Source organism: Bombina bombina, chromosome 2, assembly GCF_027579735.1.
Source record: "Bombina bombina isolate aBomBom1 chromosome 2, aBomBom1.pri, whole genome shotgun sequence".
In the NCBI taxonomy this organism is placed as follows: Eukaryota; Metazoa; Chordata; class Amphibia; order Anura; family Bombinatoridae; genus Bombina; species Bombina bombina.
In genome coordinates, this window is record NC_069500.1 from 858,785,285 (window position 1) to 858,801,941 (window position 16,657).

At 38.4% G+C, this 16,657-nt stretch overlaps 1 protein-coding gene across 1 annotated transcript in view; it reads left to right on the forward strand.

The window, feature by feature from the left end:
- Positions 1-1,166: 1,166 nt before the first annotated feature.
- POLR2B (RNA polymerase II subunit B) overlaps positions 1,167-16,657 on the forward strand; it is a 764,705-nt gene continuing 749,214 nt past the window's right edge. The window contains exon 1 of the mRNA XM_053700123.1: positions 1,167-1,237. Within this exon, the coding sequence (XP_053556098.1) occupies positions 1,167-1,237 (71 nt within the window). The remainder of the gene's footprint in view (positions 1,238-16,657) is intronic.

The following is a 16,657-nucleotide window of genomic DNA, read 5'->3' on the forward strand; positions in this document are numbered from 1 at the left end:
TATTTCCTCGACTCGTAGAGTCTCCAAGTTATCTGTGTTACAATGTGATTCTCCTTATCTGGTCCTTCGTACGGATAAGGTAGTCCTGCGTACCAACCTGGGTTTTTTCCTAAGGTGGTATCTAACAAGAACATCACTCAAGAGATAGTTGTTCCATGCTTGTATCCTAATCCTTCCTCAAAGAAGGAACGTCTATTACACAATATTGGACGTGGTTTGTGCTTTAAAGTTTTACTTACAAGCTACTACAGTTTTCATCAAACGTTCACCTTGTTTGTTGTCTATTCTGGACAGAGGAGAGGTCAAAAGACTTCAGCAGCCTCTCTGTCTTTTTGGTTAAAAAGCATAATTCATTTAGCTTATGAGACTGCTGGACAGCAGCCTCCTGAAGGGATTGCAGCTCATTCTACTAGAGCTGTGGGTTTCACTTGGGCCTTTTTTAAATGTGGCTTCTGTTGAACAGATTTACAAGACGGAGTCTTGGTCTGCGCTTCATACTTTTTCAAATTTAACAAATTTGATACCTTGCTTCTTCAGAGGCTATTTTTGGGAGAAATGTTTTTTTTTTTTTTACAGGCAGTGGTAACTTCCGTTTAAGTACCTGCCTTGTCCCCCCCATCATCCGTGTACTTTAGCTTTGGTATGGGTATTCCATAAGTAATGGATGATCCGTGGACTGGATACACTTAACAAGAGAAAACATAATTTATGCTTACCTGATAAATTTATTTCTCTTGTAGTGTATCCAGTCCACGGCCCGCCCTGTCACTTTAAGGCAGGTAATTTTTTCATTTGAACTACCGTCACCACTGCACCCTGCACCCTATGGTTTTTCCTTTCTCTGCATGTTTTCGGTCGAATCACTGAATATGGCAGTTAGGGGAGGAGCTATATAGCAGCTTTGCTGTGGGTGGACTCTTGCAACTTCCTGTTGGGAAGGAGAATATATTCCATAAGTAATGGATGATCCGTGGACTGGATACACTACAAGAGAAATAAATTTATCAGGTAAGCATAACTTATGTTTTTATTTAATAAGTCTTTGCTAAGTCAATATTTTTATTGCTCCTAAATATTGAAATTTGTCAACCTTTGACAAATCATGAAATATAATAAATATTATTGTCTTATGTGGTGCCTGTACTTTTTTTAATTTAAATTTAGATATGCAATATGACGAGGATGATGATGAAATCACTGCAGATCTGTGGCAAGAAGCATGTTGGATTGTTATCAGGTAACATTATTTAATATGGTTTAACGTGATGTTGTCCCCACTTTTATTGATATGGGTTACTAGCTATAGTAATAATTCCCAGTTACCATTGAATATTTGCTGTATGCTACTAATACTGATAATTGTTGGATGCCATATTTCATTTGACTTGTGAAGTCTGCAATGTCATTGCCCTTAATTGCTAGACAATATGCTTCTCCTGAAAATGAGAATTACCTAATGTACATCACCTTTATAAGTATGTAGTTGACCTGAATATGCACCAACTAGTGACATTGTTCTTCTGAAAACATTGTGCACTAATTTTAAGATGCAATTTTCTAATACTAATAGTTCCTTGTTTAATATGGGAAGGTGGGATACAGAGTCCCTGACTGTCCTATAACAACTGAGTAAGAAATCTATAGGAAAAGCGCCCAAGGTAAATAAGGGGAGGATTGGACCTTGCTGTCACTAAAGATTACTCCTTCCAAGTGAATCTAAGTGGTATACTAAGAACAAAAGAATAAGTGACAGCGCTAACTAGCACAGGTCTAAAAAATTTTATGAAAAGTAACACAAATCATGTAGAAGCAATATGTGTATAGATCTAAACAACAAATTAATTGTAGGGCAATATGTGTTTGGAAAAAGATAAAAAAAAAATGAAACTTATACATTTATTATATATTTCTCTATTAAAAAACAAGGGACGTCTCCCTTTAAATACATTAAAATGCCTATTAAATTAGAATAATAGCCACTATATATTAATAAATGGATGGAACGATGGTCTAGAAGTGCCAATCTTAAAAAAGCTATAACCTGCTAAAGTCCCGGAAATAATCAGGTGTCCGTATAGGCTGAACTTGAACACAGTCTGCTTTAGATAAATGTTGTAAAAAAAATGTTACCTTATTGTTGTAGATTCTTCTTTATGTAGCGTGTAATGTCCAGTGATGATCTTCAATAACTAATTTATACAAATACCTCAGTCGGCTGGTAGCACCGCATCCAAGCGGGTGGTACCGAAGGTTTGTATTAACATAGTAACATAGTAGATGAGGTTGAAAAAAGACTGAAGTCCATCGAGTTCAACCTATACAAATCTAAAATATATACAAAAAGCTCCAGTTAAGCTTAAATAATCCCACTGAAAGGTGATCCATTTAATACTAGCAATCCTATCCATAAATTTTGTTTATAGACAGAAATGTATCCAAACAATTTTTAAATGTTTCTAGGGTATTGGCATTCACTTCCTCCTTTGGTAATGAGTTCCACAATTTGATTGCTCTTACAGTGAAAAAAAATCCTCTGTTTAATACGGTCACGTGATGAACAGAAATGCATTCTAATTAAATGCTGTTGATTTTGAAACAAATGGCAACACTTATATGAAAGGCAGCAAATTTTGCTATATGCAGACTTGATCCTTTTTGTAGGTAGCGAATACCACTAGTAGTGGTGAGATCGTTCTTAATCCAACTTCTGAATGATATTGCTTAGATGCTTTGTGCAAAGTTCATAATAAAAAATCTTCTGTTCCCATATAGCTACCGTTGTTCTGGTATAGAACTCGCTGTACATACAGATTCACAGGCTTATAAGTCTTGATAAAGCCCCCTAGTGGCAAAAAGCGTTGACCTGGACCACCTCTTGCCTTGCTTTGTGAAACTGTTTGAAACTGTTAAACCTGTGAATTTGTTTGTATGTACAGTGAGTTCTATACCAGAACAACGGTAGCTGTATGGGTACAGAAGTTTTATTTTTAAACTTTCATTTTTTTAAATCTTTTTTTTCCAAATACACATTGCCCTACAATAAATGTTTTATTTAGATTCAATTTAGGTCTATACACATATTGCTTCTACATAATAATTTGTTCCTTTTTTTTTTTTTTTTTTTTTTTTAGACCTGTGCTAGTTAGCGCTGTCACTCACTCTTTTGTCCTTTAACAACTGCTATACAAGTGATTCTTCAGGTCTGTGGTGTTGAGGCCTACTTGATTCACAGCTGACTTCACTGTCACATTTGTTCTTAAAAAGGGGTTACATAGTCCCTCAAATGTCAAAGATTTGGATTTTGTTTATAAAAATCCTATGAGTGCTACTGTTGAGTGTGTGAAAATGAAAATTCTAGACCGAAACGAAAATTCCGGATGCCCTTGGCCAAAAACTGACTAGATATAGATATAGATATATATTGATAGAGAGAGAGAGCGAAAGAGATATATAGATAGCTATTGAGATATATATAGATAGCTATTGAGATATATATAGATAGATATAGATATTGAGAGAGAGAGAGAGATCGGCTGCCGAAAAAGTAAAACACTATTTTACCCTACCTTGCGTCAAGCACTGTCCCGTAGAACGCTGTCTCCACTGCCCGCCCTCAAGCGTGAGCGGATATTTCTCTTGTAAGATGTATCGAGTCCACGGATTCATCTATACTTGTGGGATATTCTCCTTCCCTACAGGAAGTGGCAAAGAGAGCACCCACAGCAGAGCTGTCTATATAGCTCCACCCCCCAGTCATTCTCTTTGCCTACTCTAAGTACTAGGAAGGGTTAAGTGAGTGTGGTGACAAAAATGTTAGTTTCTCTTGTTAGGTGTATCCAGTCCACGGATCATCCATTACTTGTGGGATATTCTCCTTCCCAACAGGAAGTTGCAAGAGGATCACCCACAGCAGAGCTGCTATATAGCTCCTCCCCTAACTGCCATATCCAGTCATTCTCTTGCAAGCTCTCAACATAGCTGGAGGTAGTAAGAGGAAAGTGGTAAAATATAGTTAGTTTTTTCTTCAATCAAAAGTTTGTTTTTAAATGGTACCGGAGTGTACTATTTTATCTCAGGCAGCATTTAGAAGAAGAATCTGCCGGCGTTTTTCTATGATCTTAGCAGAAGTAACTAAGATCCACTGCTATTCTCACATATGTCTGAGGAGTGAGGTAACTTCAGAGGGAGAATGGCGTGCAGGGTATCCTGCAATAAGGTATGTGCAGTTTAAGTTTTTCTAGGGGTGGAATTGCTAGAAAATGCTGCTGATACCGAATTAATGTAAGTTAAGCCTAAATACAGTGATTTAATAGCGACTAGTATCAGGCTTGCTATCAGAGGTATATACTCTGATTAATGTGCAATATAAAACGTTTGCTGGCATGTTTAATCGTTTATATATATGCTTTGGTGATAAAACTTATTAGGGCCTAGTTTTTTCCACATGGCTGGCTTTATTTTTGCCTAGAGAATATGGTGTGGTAGCCAAGCGCTAAGACAATCCCTTAAGCTGAATACAAATGAAGGGTCTAACCAACCCCCAAGGGAAAGAACTAGTAGTGAAGTATTGTGTACAGCGCCAATACAGGCTAAGGGATAAATATAAACACTAAAAATGAAATGTATACCTGCTAAGGCTAAAAGGATTTAATACAAATAAAATAGTATTTAGTAACAAATGATGGATAAAAATAATGAATAAAAACAATGGTAAGGTGGAATAATCTCTGAAAAACTCACAATGTATAAATGACAATTGGATCCAAGGGTGTGAGAAAACTGAGATAATGATATCCACGTGTAAGTGCGAATACAAAAATAAGCAAAGTGTTTATGCAACATAAATGTGTAACATAAATGGGCAAAAATGTGCAGAGTGTTTTTGCAGCATAGGTGAGCGGCCAAGTGTGGTATTAAAATTATGAACGTATGTAAATAAAAAAGAATTAATTCACAAACTAATAATCAAAATTTCACAAAAAATAATAATATGAATAGTCCTGATGACACTGCAGTGCAAAAAAGAAAAAAGAACCAAAAAATGAAGAAAAATAAGTCACAGGTGAGTTGATACAAATGAGTGACAAATGTGGAAAAAGGATGAGGTGACACAAGGCAAAAAAGAAAAATGATATGTACAAAAAATAGATCAAAAAATCCAGTGAAAACCAAAAAAACAAAAATGATGTTCAACAAATGTTAATAAAGATCAAAAAAAGACCAAAAGGGGTGTTGTAATCCAAATAACAGTAAATTAGAAATGGAATCACATGAAGGAACCTTGAATCCTGAGGAGGAGAGTTCCCAGGTGAATCCTAACAACGGTCAGCTCTTTGTCCAATGTCCTAGAAATGTCCCTGTTGAAAAAGGATTAACATAGCGTAACAAGTCCTCAAAGTGGTTAAAAACGTAGAATAGTGCTTACCAACAGGTCTACGCGTTTCGGCCCCAAGATAAGGCCTTTATCAAGACTGCTGAAGTGGTAAGCTGAGAGCCTTTAAATAAGTGTCACTTAAGTGACCGGATGTGACTCTGGGGTGCACTTCCGGTTTCGCCAAAAGTTAAAAAGAATATTTAACATGTATAAAGTCTGTAAAATATCACTCAAAGATAGAATTGTCTTATATATAAGATTTGTATATATGTATTTGATGTTTGGTGTCATTTAGTTCAATATATATTGAGCACCCATGATCATGATGTCACTTCCGGTTTACCGGAGTAAACATTTTTTAGACTGATCTTACGTTTTGGTAGCCTCAGGTTATGAACTCTAGTTAGAAGATATACTTTAGAGATGTACTTTTGTATATTTAAAGCTCAATCACCTATATTTTTATGGTGACGATTTTGTAGTGATTTGATTGGTCGTGACGTCATGATCCAATTTCTATGATCCTATTGGTTTAGGAAAGAGGTGTGTGAGGTAATAGTCCTCCTGATTGGGTGTTGGGATGTCAAATAACTTTTTAACAAGTGGGACAAATTGTTTCGATAGCAGAGGGATTTGGAAAATAAAAATACCCATTTTTGCGATACAGAAGCCCATTATTTAAAATAAGAGCAGTTAAGAATGATTAATTGGAGATAATTTGTATGTCTTCTCCATTATTTTTGTACATATTTATAAGTTTAGCGCACAGATCATGTATTCTATGCCGAGATATAGTTTATATATCTTCTCCAATACTATGTACATCGTGATTATATAATTTATATATCTTCTCCAATATATGTGTACATAGTAATGAACGATATGCCTTACATTTAAATGAGATTATAGGAGGTCTATTGGTCCTCTGTAAACTAGTGCTGCTTTAAGTATTTTTGTGTTTTTGAGGTGCAGCAGCATAGTGGGGAATATTACCAACATCAGAGTTGGAAAATATAATCCAATAGTGGCACAGTGGTAGAATAGTAAAAAAGGAAGATCACTAATCCTATGAACCTAATCAAATTAGTTTAGCCAGGTTTGAGAGAAAAAAATGCTATAGCAGTGTGTGTAATTTATCTTACACTGTGTCAAACAAAAGGGCTGTGGCTTTTTTAGAAAAGAAGGGAAGAAGAGTCTAAAATCCATATTGTAAGAGAGACTTTGTAAGGGTATAACTGTATGTCTTAAGTCAGAGTTTTATACATACTCATCACTGAGTTCAATAGCCTCAGTAAATTCCGTAGAGGAGGGTGTGTTAATACCCCTTATCTGTACCAACAGAATGGAATCTTATATAAGACCTTTAGATCACTAAGGTCTGTAGTGTCACATCATTTGGCGAGCAGTAGTTAAGTGGGTGTATGAGAAATCTATAAACTACCCAATAGTTAAGAGACTTGGTGGTAACCAATATAGATATGAGAAACTCCTGTGGATTTTTTATGAGCAGAGAATGATGAACTTCTAAAGTAGAAATAACATATAAGACAAGACACCTGGACTATACATAAGAAAGATATATATATATATATATATATATATATATATATATATATATATATATATATATATATATATATATATATATATATATATATATATATATATATATATATATTTTTAGCCCTTGGGATGTAGGGAGGATCTGACAGAGATTATATTGAATTCAGAATGAGGGGATAGTCTGATGCATATTCTATAGTGGAGTCCTTCATTTACCTTTAGGTCAGGGGTATAGTGGTACTGGAAGCGGAGACTATTTGGGGGAGAGCTTAGTCGATATATGTCTAGGGTATGTACTTCACGTCAAAGTTTGGGAGTTATGAATAGAAACATTTGGTGAGGATTCTGGAGAGTGTCAAATACGATGGTATCATAATGCTATTAGATATAATCATAGATTGAATAGATGGTTAAGATCCTCTCTGTTATTTAGACCTTTTGGATGTAAGCTGTCCAACAAAGAGAGTTTCTCTTATATCTATATTGGTCACCACCAAGTCTCTTAACTATTGGGTAGTTTATAGATTTCTCATACACCCACTTAACTACTGCTCGCCAAATGATGTGACACTACAGACCTTAGTGATCTAAAGGTCCTATATAAGATTCCATTCTGTTGGTACAGATAAGGGGTATTAACACACCCTCCTCTACGGAATTTACTGAGGCTATTGAACTCAGTGATGAGTATGTATAAAACTCTGACTTAAGACATACAGTTATACCCTTACAAAGTCTCTCTTACAATATGGATTTTAGACTCTTCTTCCCTTCTTTTCTAAAAAAGCCACAGCCCTTTTATTTGACACAGTGTAAGATAAATTACACACACTGCTATAGCATTTTTTTCTCTCAAACCTGGCTAAACTAATTTGATTAGGTTCATAGGATTAGTGATCTTCCTTTTTTACTATTCTACCACTGTGCCACTATTGGATTATATTTTCCAACTCTGATGTTGGTAATATTCCCCACTATGCTGCTGCACCTCAAAAACACTTAAAAATACTTAAAGCAGCACTAGTTTACAGAGGACCAATAGACCTCCTATAATCTCATTTAAATGTAAGGCATATCGTTCATTACTATGTACACATATATTGGAGAAGATATATAAATTATATAATCACGATGTACATAGTATTGGAGAAGATATATAAACTATATCTCGGCATAGAATACATGATCTGTGCGCTAAACTTATAAATATGTACAAAAATAATGGAGAAGACATACAAATTATCTCCAATTAATCATTCTTAACTGCTCTTATTTTAAATAATGGGCTTCTGTATCGCAAAAATGGGTATTTTTATTTTCCAAATCCCTCTGCTATCGAAACAATTTGTCCCCCTTGTTAAAAAGTTATTTGACATCCCAACACCCAATCAGGAGGACTATTACCTCACACACCTCTTTCCTAAACCAATAGGATCATAGAAATTGGATCATGACGTCACGACCAATCAAATCAGTACAAAATCGTCACCATAAAAATATAGGTGATTGAGCTTTAAATATACAAAAGTACATCTCTAAAGTATATCTTCTAACTAGAGTTCATAACCTGAGGCTACCAAAACGTAAGATCAGTCTAAAAAATGTTTACTCCGGTAAACCGGAAGTGACATCATGATCATGGGTGCTCAAGATATATTGAACTAAATGACACCAAACATCAAATACATATATACAAATCTTACATATAAGACAATTCTATCTTTGAGTGATATTTTACAGACTTTATACATGTTAAATATTCTTTTTAACTTTTGGCGAAACCGGAAGTGCACCCCAGAGTCACATCCGGTCACTTAAGTAACACTGTTATTTAAAGGCTCTCAGCTTACCACTTCAGCAGTCTTGATAAAGGCCTTATCTTGGGGCCGAAACGCGTAGACCTGTTGGTAAGCACTATTCTAAGTTTTTAACCGCTTTGAGGACTTGTTACGCTATGTTAATCCTTTTTCTACAGGGACATTTCTAGGACATTGGACAAAGAGCTGACCGTTGTTAGGATTCACCTGGGAACTCTCCTCCTCAGGATTCAAGGTTCCTTCATGTGATTCCATTTCTAATTTACTGTTATTTGGATTACAACACCCCTTTTGGTCTTTTTTTGATCTTTATTAACATTTGTTGAACATCATTTTTGGTTTTTTGGTTTTCACTGGATTTTTTGATCTATTTTTTGTACATATAATTTTTCTTTTTTGCCTTGTCACCTCATCCTTTTTCCACATTTGTCACTCATTTGTATCAACTCACCTGTGACTTATTTTTGTTCATTTTTTGGTTCTTTTTTCTTTTTTGCACTGCAGTGTCATCAGGACTATTCATATTATTATTTTTTGTGAAATTTTGATTATTAGTTTGTGAATTGATTCTTTTTTATTTACATACGTTCATAATTTTAATACCACACTTGGCCGCTCACCTATGCTGCAAAAACACTCTGCACATTTTTGCCCATTTATGTTACACATTTATGTTGCATAAACACTTTGCTTATTTTTGTATTCGCACTTACACGTGGATATCATTATCTCAGTTTTCTCACACCCTTGGATCCAATTGTCATTTATACATTGTGAGTTTTTCAGAGATTATTCCACCTTACCATTGTTTTTATTCATTATTTTTATCCATCATTTGTTACTAAATACTATTTTATTTGTATTAAATCCTTTTAGCCTTAGCAGGTATACATTTCATTTTTAGTGTTTATATTTATCCCTTAGCCTGTATTGGCGCTGTACACAATACTTCACTACTATTTATTTTTGCCTAGAAACAGTTTCCTGAGGCTTTCCACTGTTATAGTATAAAAGTTACAGTTGGTGCAGTTAAAATTACAAACCGTGACATTCAGCTTCCCTCAGCAGTCCCCTGCATGCTATAGGACATCTCTGAAGGGCTCAAAAGGCTTCAAAAGTAGGAGCTGTGGCAGTTGTTATGACTGTTTAACAAAACGAAAAATATGTTTTTTAATCTGTTTTTTGTATTTAGGGGTTAATCATCCATTTGCAAGTGGGTGCAATGCTCTACTAACTTGTTACATACACTGTAAAAAATTTTGTTAGTTTAACTGCCTTTTTTCACTGTTTCAAATTTTGGCAAAATTTGTTTCTCTTAAAGGCACAGTAACTTTTTTTTATATTGCTTGTTAACTTGATTTAAAGTGTTTTCCAAGCTTGCTAGTCTCATTGCTAGTCTGTATAAACATGTCTGACACAAAGGAAACTCCTTGTTCATTATGTTTAAAAGCCATGGTGGAACCCCATAGGAGAATGTGTACTAAATGTATTGATTTCACTTTAAACAATAAAGATCAGCTGTTATCTTTAAAAGATTTTCCCCTCGCCAGAGGATTCTGACGAGGGGAAAATTATGCAGACTAACTCTCCCCACGTGTCAGACCCTTTGACTCCCGCTCAAGGGACTCACGCTAAAATGGCGCCAAGTACATCAGACTCCCATAGCGATTACTTTGCAGGACATGGCGGCAATCATGGATAATACCCTGTCAGCGGTATTAGCCAGACTGCCTGAATTCAGAGGAAAGTGCGATAGCTCTGGGGTTAGACGTAAATACAGAGCGCGCAGATGTTTTAAGGCCCATGTCTGATACTGCGTCACAATATGCAGAAGCTGAGGAAGAGCTTCAGTCTGTGGGTGACGTCTCTGACTCAGGGAAACCTGATTCAGATATGTCTACTTTTAAATTTAAGCTTGAGAACCTCCGGGTGTTGCTTGGAGAGGTTTTAGCTGCTCTGAATGACTGTGACACAATTGCAGTGCCAGAGAAATTGTGTAGACTGGATAAATACTACGCGGTGCCGGTGTGTACTGACGTTTTTTCAATACCTAAAAATACCTAAAAATTATTACTAAGGAGTGGGACAGACCGGGTGTGCCGTTTTCCCCCCCCTCCTATTTTTAGAAAAATGTTTCCAATAGACGCCACCACACGGGACTTATGGCAGACGGTCCCTAAGGTGGAGGGAGCAGTTTCTACTTTAGCAAAGCGTACCACTATCCCTGTCGAGGACAGTCGTGCTTTTTCAGATCCAATGGATAAAAAATTAGAAGGTTACCTTAAGAAAATGTTTATTCAACAAGGTTTTATCCTGCAGCCCCTTGCATGCATTGCTCCTTTCACTGCTGCTGCGGCGCTCTGGTTTGAGTCTCTGGAAGAGGCCTTTCAGACAGCTACTCCATTGACTGAAATACTTGACAAGATTAGAACACTTAAGCTAGCTATTTCTTTTTTTTCTGATGCCATTGTTCATTTGACTAAACTAACGGCTAAGAATTCTGGATTCGCCATCCAGGCGCGTAGGGCGCTATGGCTTAAATCTTGGTCAGCTGACGTGACTTCAAAGTCTAAATTGCTTAACATTCCCTTCAAGGGGCAGACCCTATTCGGGCCTGGTTTGAAGGAAATTATTGCTGACATTACTGGAGGTAAGGGTCATACCCTTCCTCAAGACAGGGCCAAATCAAGGGCCAAACAGTCTAATTTTCGTGCCTTTCGAAACTTCAAGGCAGGTGCAGCATCAACTTCCTCTGCTACAAAACAAGAGGGAACTTTTGCGCAATCCAAGCCGGCCTGGAAATCTAACCAGGCCTGGAGCAAAGGCAAGCAGGCCAGAAAGCCTGCTGCTGCCTCTAAGACAGCATGAAGGAACGGCCCCCTATCCGGCATCGGAACTAGTAGGGGGCAGACTTTCTCTCTTCGCCCAGGCTTGGGCAAGAGATGTTCAGGATCCCTGGGCGTTAGAGATTATATCTCAGGGGTATCTTCTGGACTTCAAAGCTTCCCCCCCACAAGGGAGATTTCAACTTTCGAGATTATCTGTAAACCAGATAAAGAAAGAGGCATTCTTACGCTGTGTGCAAGACCTCCTAATAATGGGAGTGATCCATCCAGTTCCACAGATGGAACAAGGACAGGAATTTTATTCAAATCTGTTTGTGGTTCCCAAAAAAGCGGGAACCTTCAGACCAATTTTGGATCTAAAGATCTTAAACAAATTTCTCAGAGTTCCATCGTTCAAAATGGAAACTATTCGGACAATCCTACCTATGATCCAGGAGGGTCAGTACATGACCACAGTGGATTTGAAGGATGCTTACCTTCACATACCGATTCACAAAGATCATCATCGGTTCCTAAGGTTTGCCTTTCTAGACAGGCATTACCAGTTTGTGGCTCTTCCCTTCGGGTTAGCTACAGCCCTAAGAATTTTTACAAAGGTTCTGGGGTCTCTTCTGGCGGTCCTAAGACCACGGGGCATAGCAGTGCCCCCTTATCTAGACGACATCCTGATAAAGGCGTCAAACTTCCAAATTGCCAAATCTCATACGGACATAGTGTTGGCATTTCTGAGGTCGCATGGGTGGAAAGTGAACGAGGGAAAGAGTTCTCTATCACCCCTCACAAGGGTTTCCTTCCTAGGAACTCTGATAGATTCTGTAGAAATGAAAATTTACCTAACGGAGTCCAGGTTATCAAAGCTTCTAAATTCCTGCCGTGTTCTTCACTACATTCCGCGCCCTCGGTGGCTCAGTGCATGGAAGTGATCGGCTTAATGGTAGCGGCGATGGACATAGTGCCATTTGCGCGCCTACATCTCAGACCGCTGCAATTATGCATGCTCAGTCAGTGGAATGGGGATTACACAGATTTGTCCCCTCTGCTAAATCTGGATCAAGAGACCAGAGATTCTCTTCTCTGGTGGCTATCTCGGGTCCATCTGTCCAAAGGTATGACCTTTCGCAGGCCAGATTGGACAATTGTAACAACAGATGCCAGCCTTCTAGGTTGGGGTGCAGTCTGGAATTCCCTGATGGCTCAGGGATCGTGGACTCAGGAGGAGAAACTCCTCCCAATAAATATTCTGGAGTTAAGAGCAATATTCAATGCTCTTCTAGCTTGGCCTCAGTTAGCAACCCTGAGGTTCATCAGATTTCAGTCGGACAACATCACGACTGTGGTTTACATCAACCATCAAGGGGGAACAGGAGCTCCCTAGCGATGTTAGTCGTCTCCAAGATAATTCGCTGGGCAGAAACTCACTCTTGCCATCTATCAGCGATCCATATCCCAGGTGTAGAGAACTGGGAGGCGCATTTTCTAAGTCGTCAGACTTTTCATCCGGGGGAGTGGGAACTCCATCCGGAGGTGTTTGCTCAATTGGTTCATCGTTGGGGCACACCAGAATTGAATCTCATGGCGTCTCGCCAGAACGCCAAGCTTCCTTGTTACGGATCCAGGTCCAGGGACCCAGAAGCGACTCTGATAGATGCTCTCTTCTTCAACCTGGCTTATGTGTTTCCACCGTTTCCTCTGCTCCCTCGACTGATTGCCAAAGGCGTGGCTTCTCCGAGTCAGTCATTGATACCTTAGTACAGGCACGTAAGCCTGTAACCAGGAAAATCTACCATAAGATATGGCGCAAATATCTTCATTGGTGTGAATCCAAGAATTACTCATGGAGTAAGGTTAGGATTCCTAGGATATTGTCCTTTCTCCAAGAGGGTTTGGATAAAGGATTATCAGCTAGTTCTTTAAAGGGACAGATTTCTGCTCTGTCTATCCTTTTGCACAAGCGTCTGGCAGAGGTTCCAGACGTCCAGGCATTTTGTCAGGCTTTGGTTAGAATTAAGCCTGCGTTTAAACCTGTTGCTCCTCCATGGAGCTTAAACTTGGTTCTTAAGGTTCTTCAAGGAGTTCCGTTTGAACCCCTTCATTCCATTGATCTTAAACTTTTATCTTGGAAAGTTCTGTTTTTGATGGCTATTTCCTCGGCTCGTAGAGTCTCTGAGTTATCAGCTTTACAATGTGATTCTCCTTATCTGATTTTCCATACAGATAAAGTAGTTCTCGTACAAAACCTGGGTTTTTACCTAAGGTAGTTTCCAACAAGAATATCAATCAAGAGATTGTTGTTCCATCATTGTGTCCTAATCCTTCTTCAAAGAAGGAACATCTTTTACATAATTTGGACGTAGTCCGTGCTTTAAAGTTTTACTTACAAGCGACTAAAGATTTTCGTCAAACATCTTCCCTGTTTGCTGTTTACTCTGGACAGAGGAGAGGTCAAAAGGCTTCGGCAACCTCTCTTTGTTTTTGGCTTCGGAGCGTAATACGCTTAGCCTATGAGACTGCTGGACAGCAGCCCCCTGAAAGGATTACAGCTCATTCTACTAGAGCTGTGGCTTCCACCTGGGCCTTTAAAAATGAGGCTTCTGTTGAACAGATTTGCAAAGCGGCGACTTGGTCTTCGCTTCATACCTTTTAAAAATTTTACAAATTTTATACTTTTGCTTCTTCGGAGGCTATTTTTGGGAGAAAGGTTCTACAGGCAGTGGTCCCTTCCGTTTAAGTACCTGCCTTGTCCCTCCCTTCATCCGTGTACTTTAGCTTTGGTATTGATATCCCACAAGTAATGGATGATCCGTGGACTGGGTACACCTAACAAGAGAAAACCTAATTTGCTTACCTGATAAATTTATTTCTCTTGTGGTGTATCCAGTCCACGGCCCGCCCTGTCCTTTTAAGGCATGTCTAAATTTTAAACTACAGTCACCACTGCACCCTATGGTTTCTCCTTTCTCGGATAGTTTCGGTCGACTGACTGGATATGGCAGTTAGGGGAGGAGCTATATAGCAGCTCTGCTTTGGGTGATCCTCTTGCAACTTCCTGTTGGGAAGGAGAATATCCCACAAGTAATAGATGATCCGTGGACTGGATACACCTTACAAGAGAAAATAGATTTACCTCTGAGGACATCCAAAATACGTTTACTGACTTCTTTAAAAATCTCTATAAAGCTGAACCCCCTAATTTAAAGCAGAAAGATGTTTTGGGATAAGTAATGGATGATCCGTGGACTGGATACACCACAAGAGAAATAAATTTATCAGGTAAGCATAAATTATGTTTTTTATTTTCTCAAGCAAAAGTTTATTTTAAATGGTACCGGTGTGTACTATTTACTCTCTGGCAGAAAAGGGATGAAGATTTCTGCAAGGAGGATGATGATCTTAGAACTTTGTAACTAAGATCCACTGCTGTTCTCACAAGGGCTGAAGAGTACAGGAAAACTTCAGTTGGGGGAACGGTTTGCAGGCCAAACTGCATTGAGGTATGTTCAGTCTATTTTTTTATAGATAGACTGTGATAATTTTAGAAAATGCTGGCAATATCCCCATGAGGGAAGGGTAAGCTGTATTCAGATACTTAGTAGGAATCCCAGCTTGCATAAAGGGCTCATTAGTTACTGATGACACTGATAGGAAAAAAAGTTTTTTTTTTTATTGCAAATATGTTTTTTGAGGGACTTTAAGGGGTCATTGTGGCTTGTTTAAGGGTTATTAACCCACATGGCTAGTTTGAGAAACACCCTGTTGTGTTTCTTTTAGGCCCCATAACATCGTGTGAGGGGCCTATTTTCGCGCCTCAGTTTTCGCGCAGTTTCTTTTCCTCAAACATCCAGCTGCTTCTCCAGAGGTTCCTACTGTGTTTGAGGGATTCAAAGAAGTTTTTTCCCCCACAAATCGTTCCTAAAGGGCAGGTAGGTGCCACAGCAGACTGTGGAAAGGTGCAGAACGTTTTTTACTGTTTTTTTGACGTTTTGTCAATCCGGTTTTTACATTAAGGGGTTAATTGTTTTTTTGCATAGCTGTGCAAAGTTACTAAGGCTTTGATGCTATTGTAATAATTCACTGCTTTTTTACACTGTTTTGCAGAGTTTGTGCAGCTTTTTTTCTCTTAAAGGCACAGTACCGTTTTTTTTAAGTGTTATTTGCTTTGATTAAAGTGTTCTCCAAGCTTGCTTGTTGCATTACTAGCTTGTTTAACATGTCTGACATCAAGGAAAATCCTTGTTCAATGTGTTTAGAAACCATTGTGGAAGAGCATATTTTAGCACTTAAAAATATTGCAATAGATGATTATCAGACAGAAGGAAATAAGGGTTCGCCATCTAGCTCTCCAGGTGTCACAACCAGTAACGCCCGCACAAGTGACGCCAAGTACCTCTAGTGCGTCGGATTCATTTACTTTACAAGACATGGCCACAGTTATGAATACAACCCTCACAGAGGTTTTATCTAAACTGCCTGGTTTACAAGGAAAGCGTGACCGCTCTGGGTTAAGAACAAATGCTGAGCCGTCTGACGCTTTAGTAGCCGTATCGATATACCCTCACAATGTTCTGAAGTAGGGGTAAGGGATTTGTTATCTGAGGGAGAAATTTCTGATTCAGGAAAGACGCTCCCTCAGACAGATTCTGATATGACGGCCTTTAAATTTAAGCTAGAACACCTCCGCTTATTGCTCAGGGAGGTATTGGCGACTCTAGATGATTGTGACCCTATAGTGGTCCCAGAGAAATTGTGTAAAATGGAGAAATACTTAGAGGTTCCTGTTTACACTGATGTTTTTCCAGTCCCTAAGAGGATTGTGAATATTGTTACTAAGGAGTGGGATAGACCAGGTATTCCGTTCACTCCCCCTCCTGTTTTTAAGAAAATGTTTCCCATATCTGACACCATGCGGGACTCGTGGCAGGCGGTCCCTAAGGTGGAGGGAGCTATTTCTACTCTTGCTAAGCGTACAACTATACCTATCGAAGACAGTTGTGCTTTCAAAGATCCTATGGATAAAAAATTAGAGGGTCTCCTGACGAAATTTTTTGTTAATCGAGGTT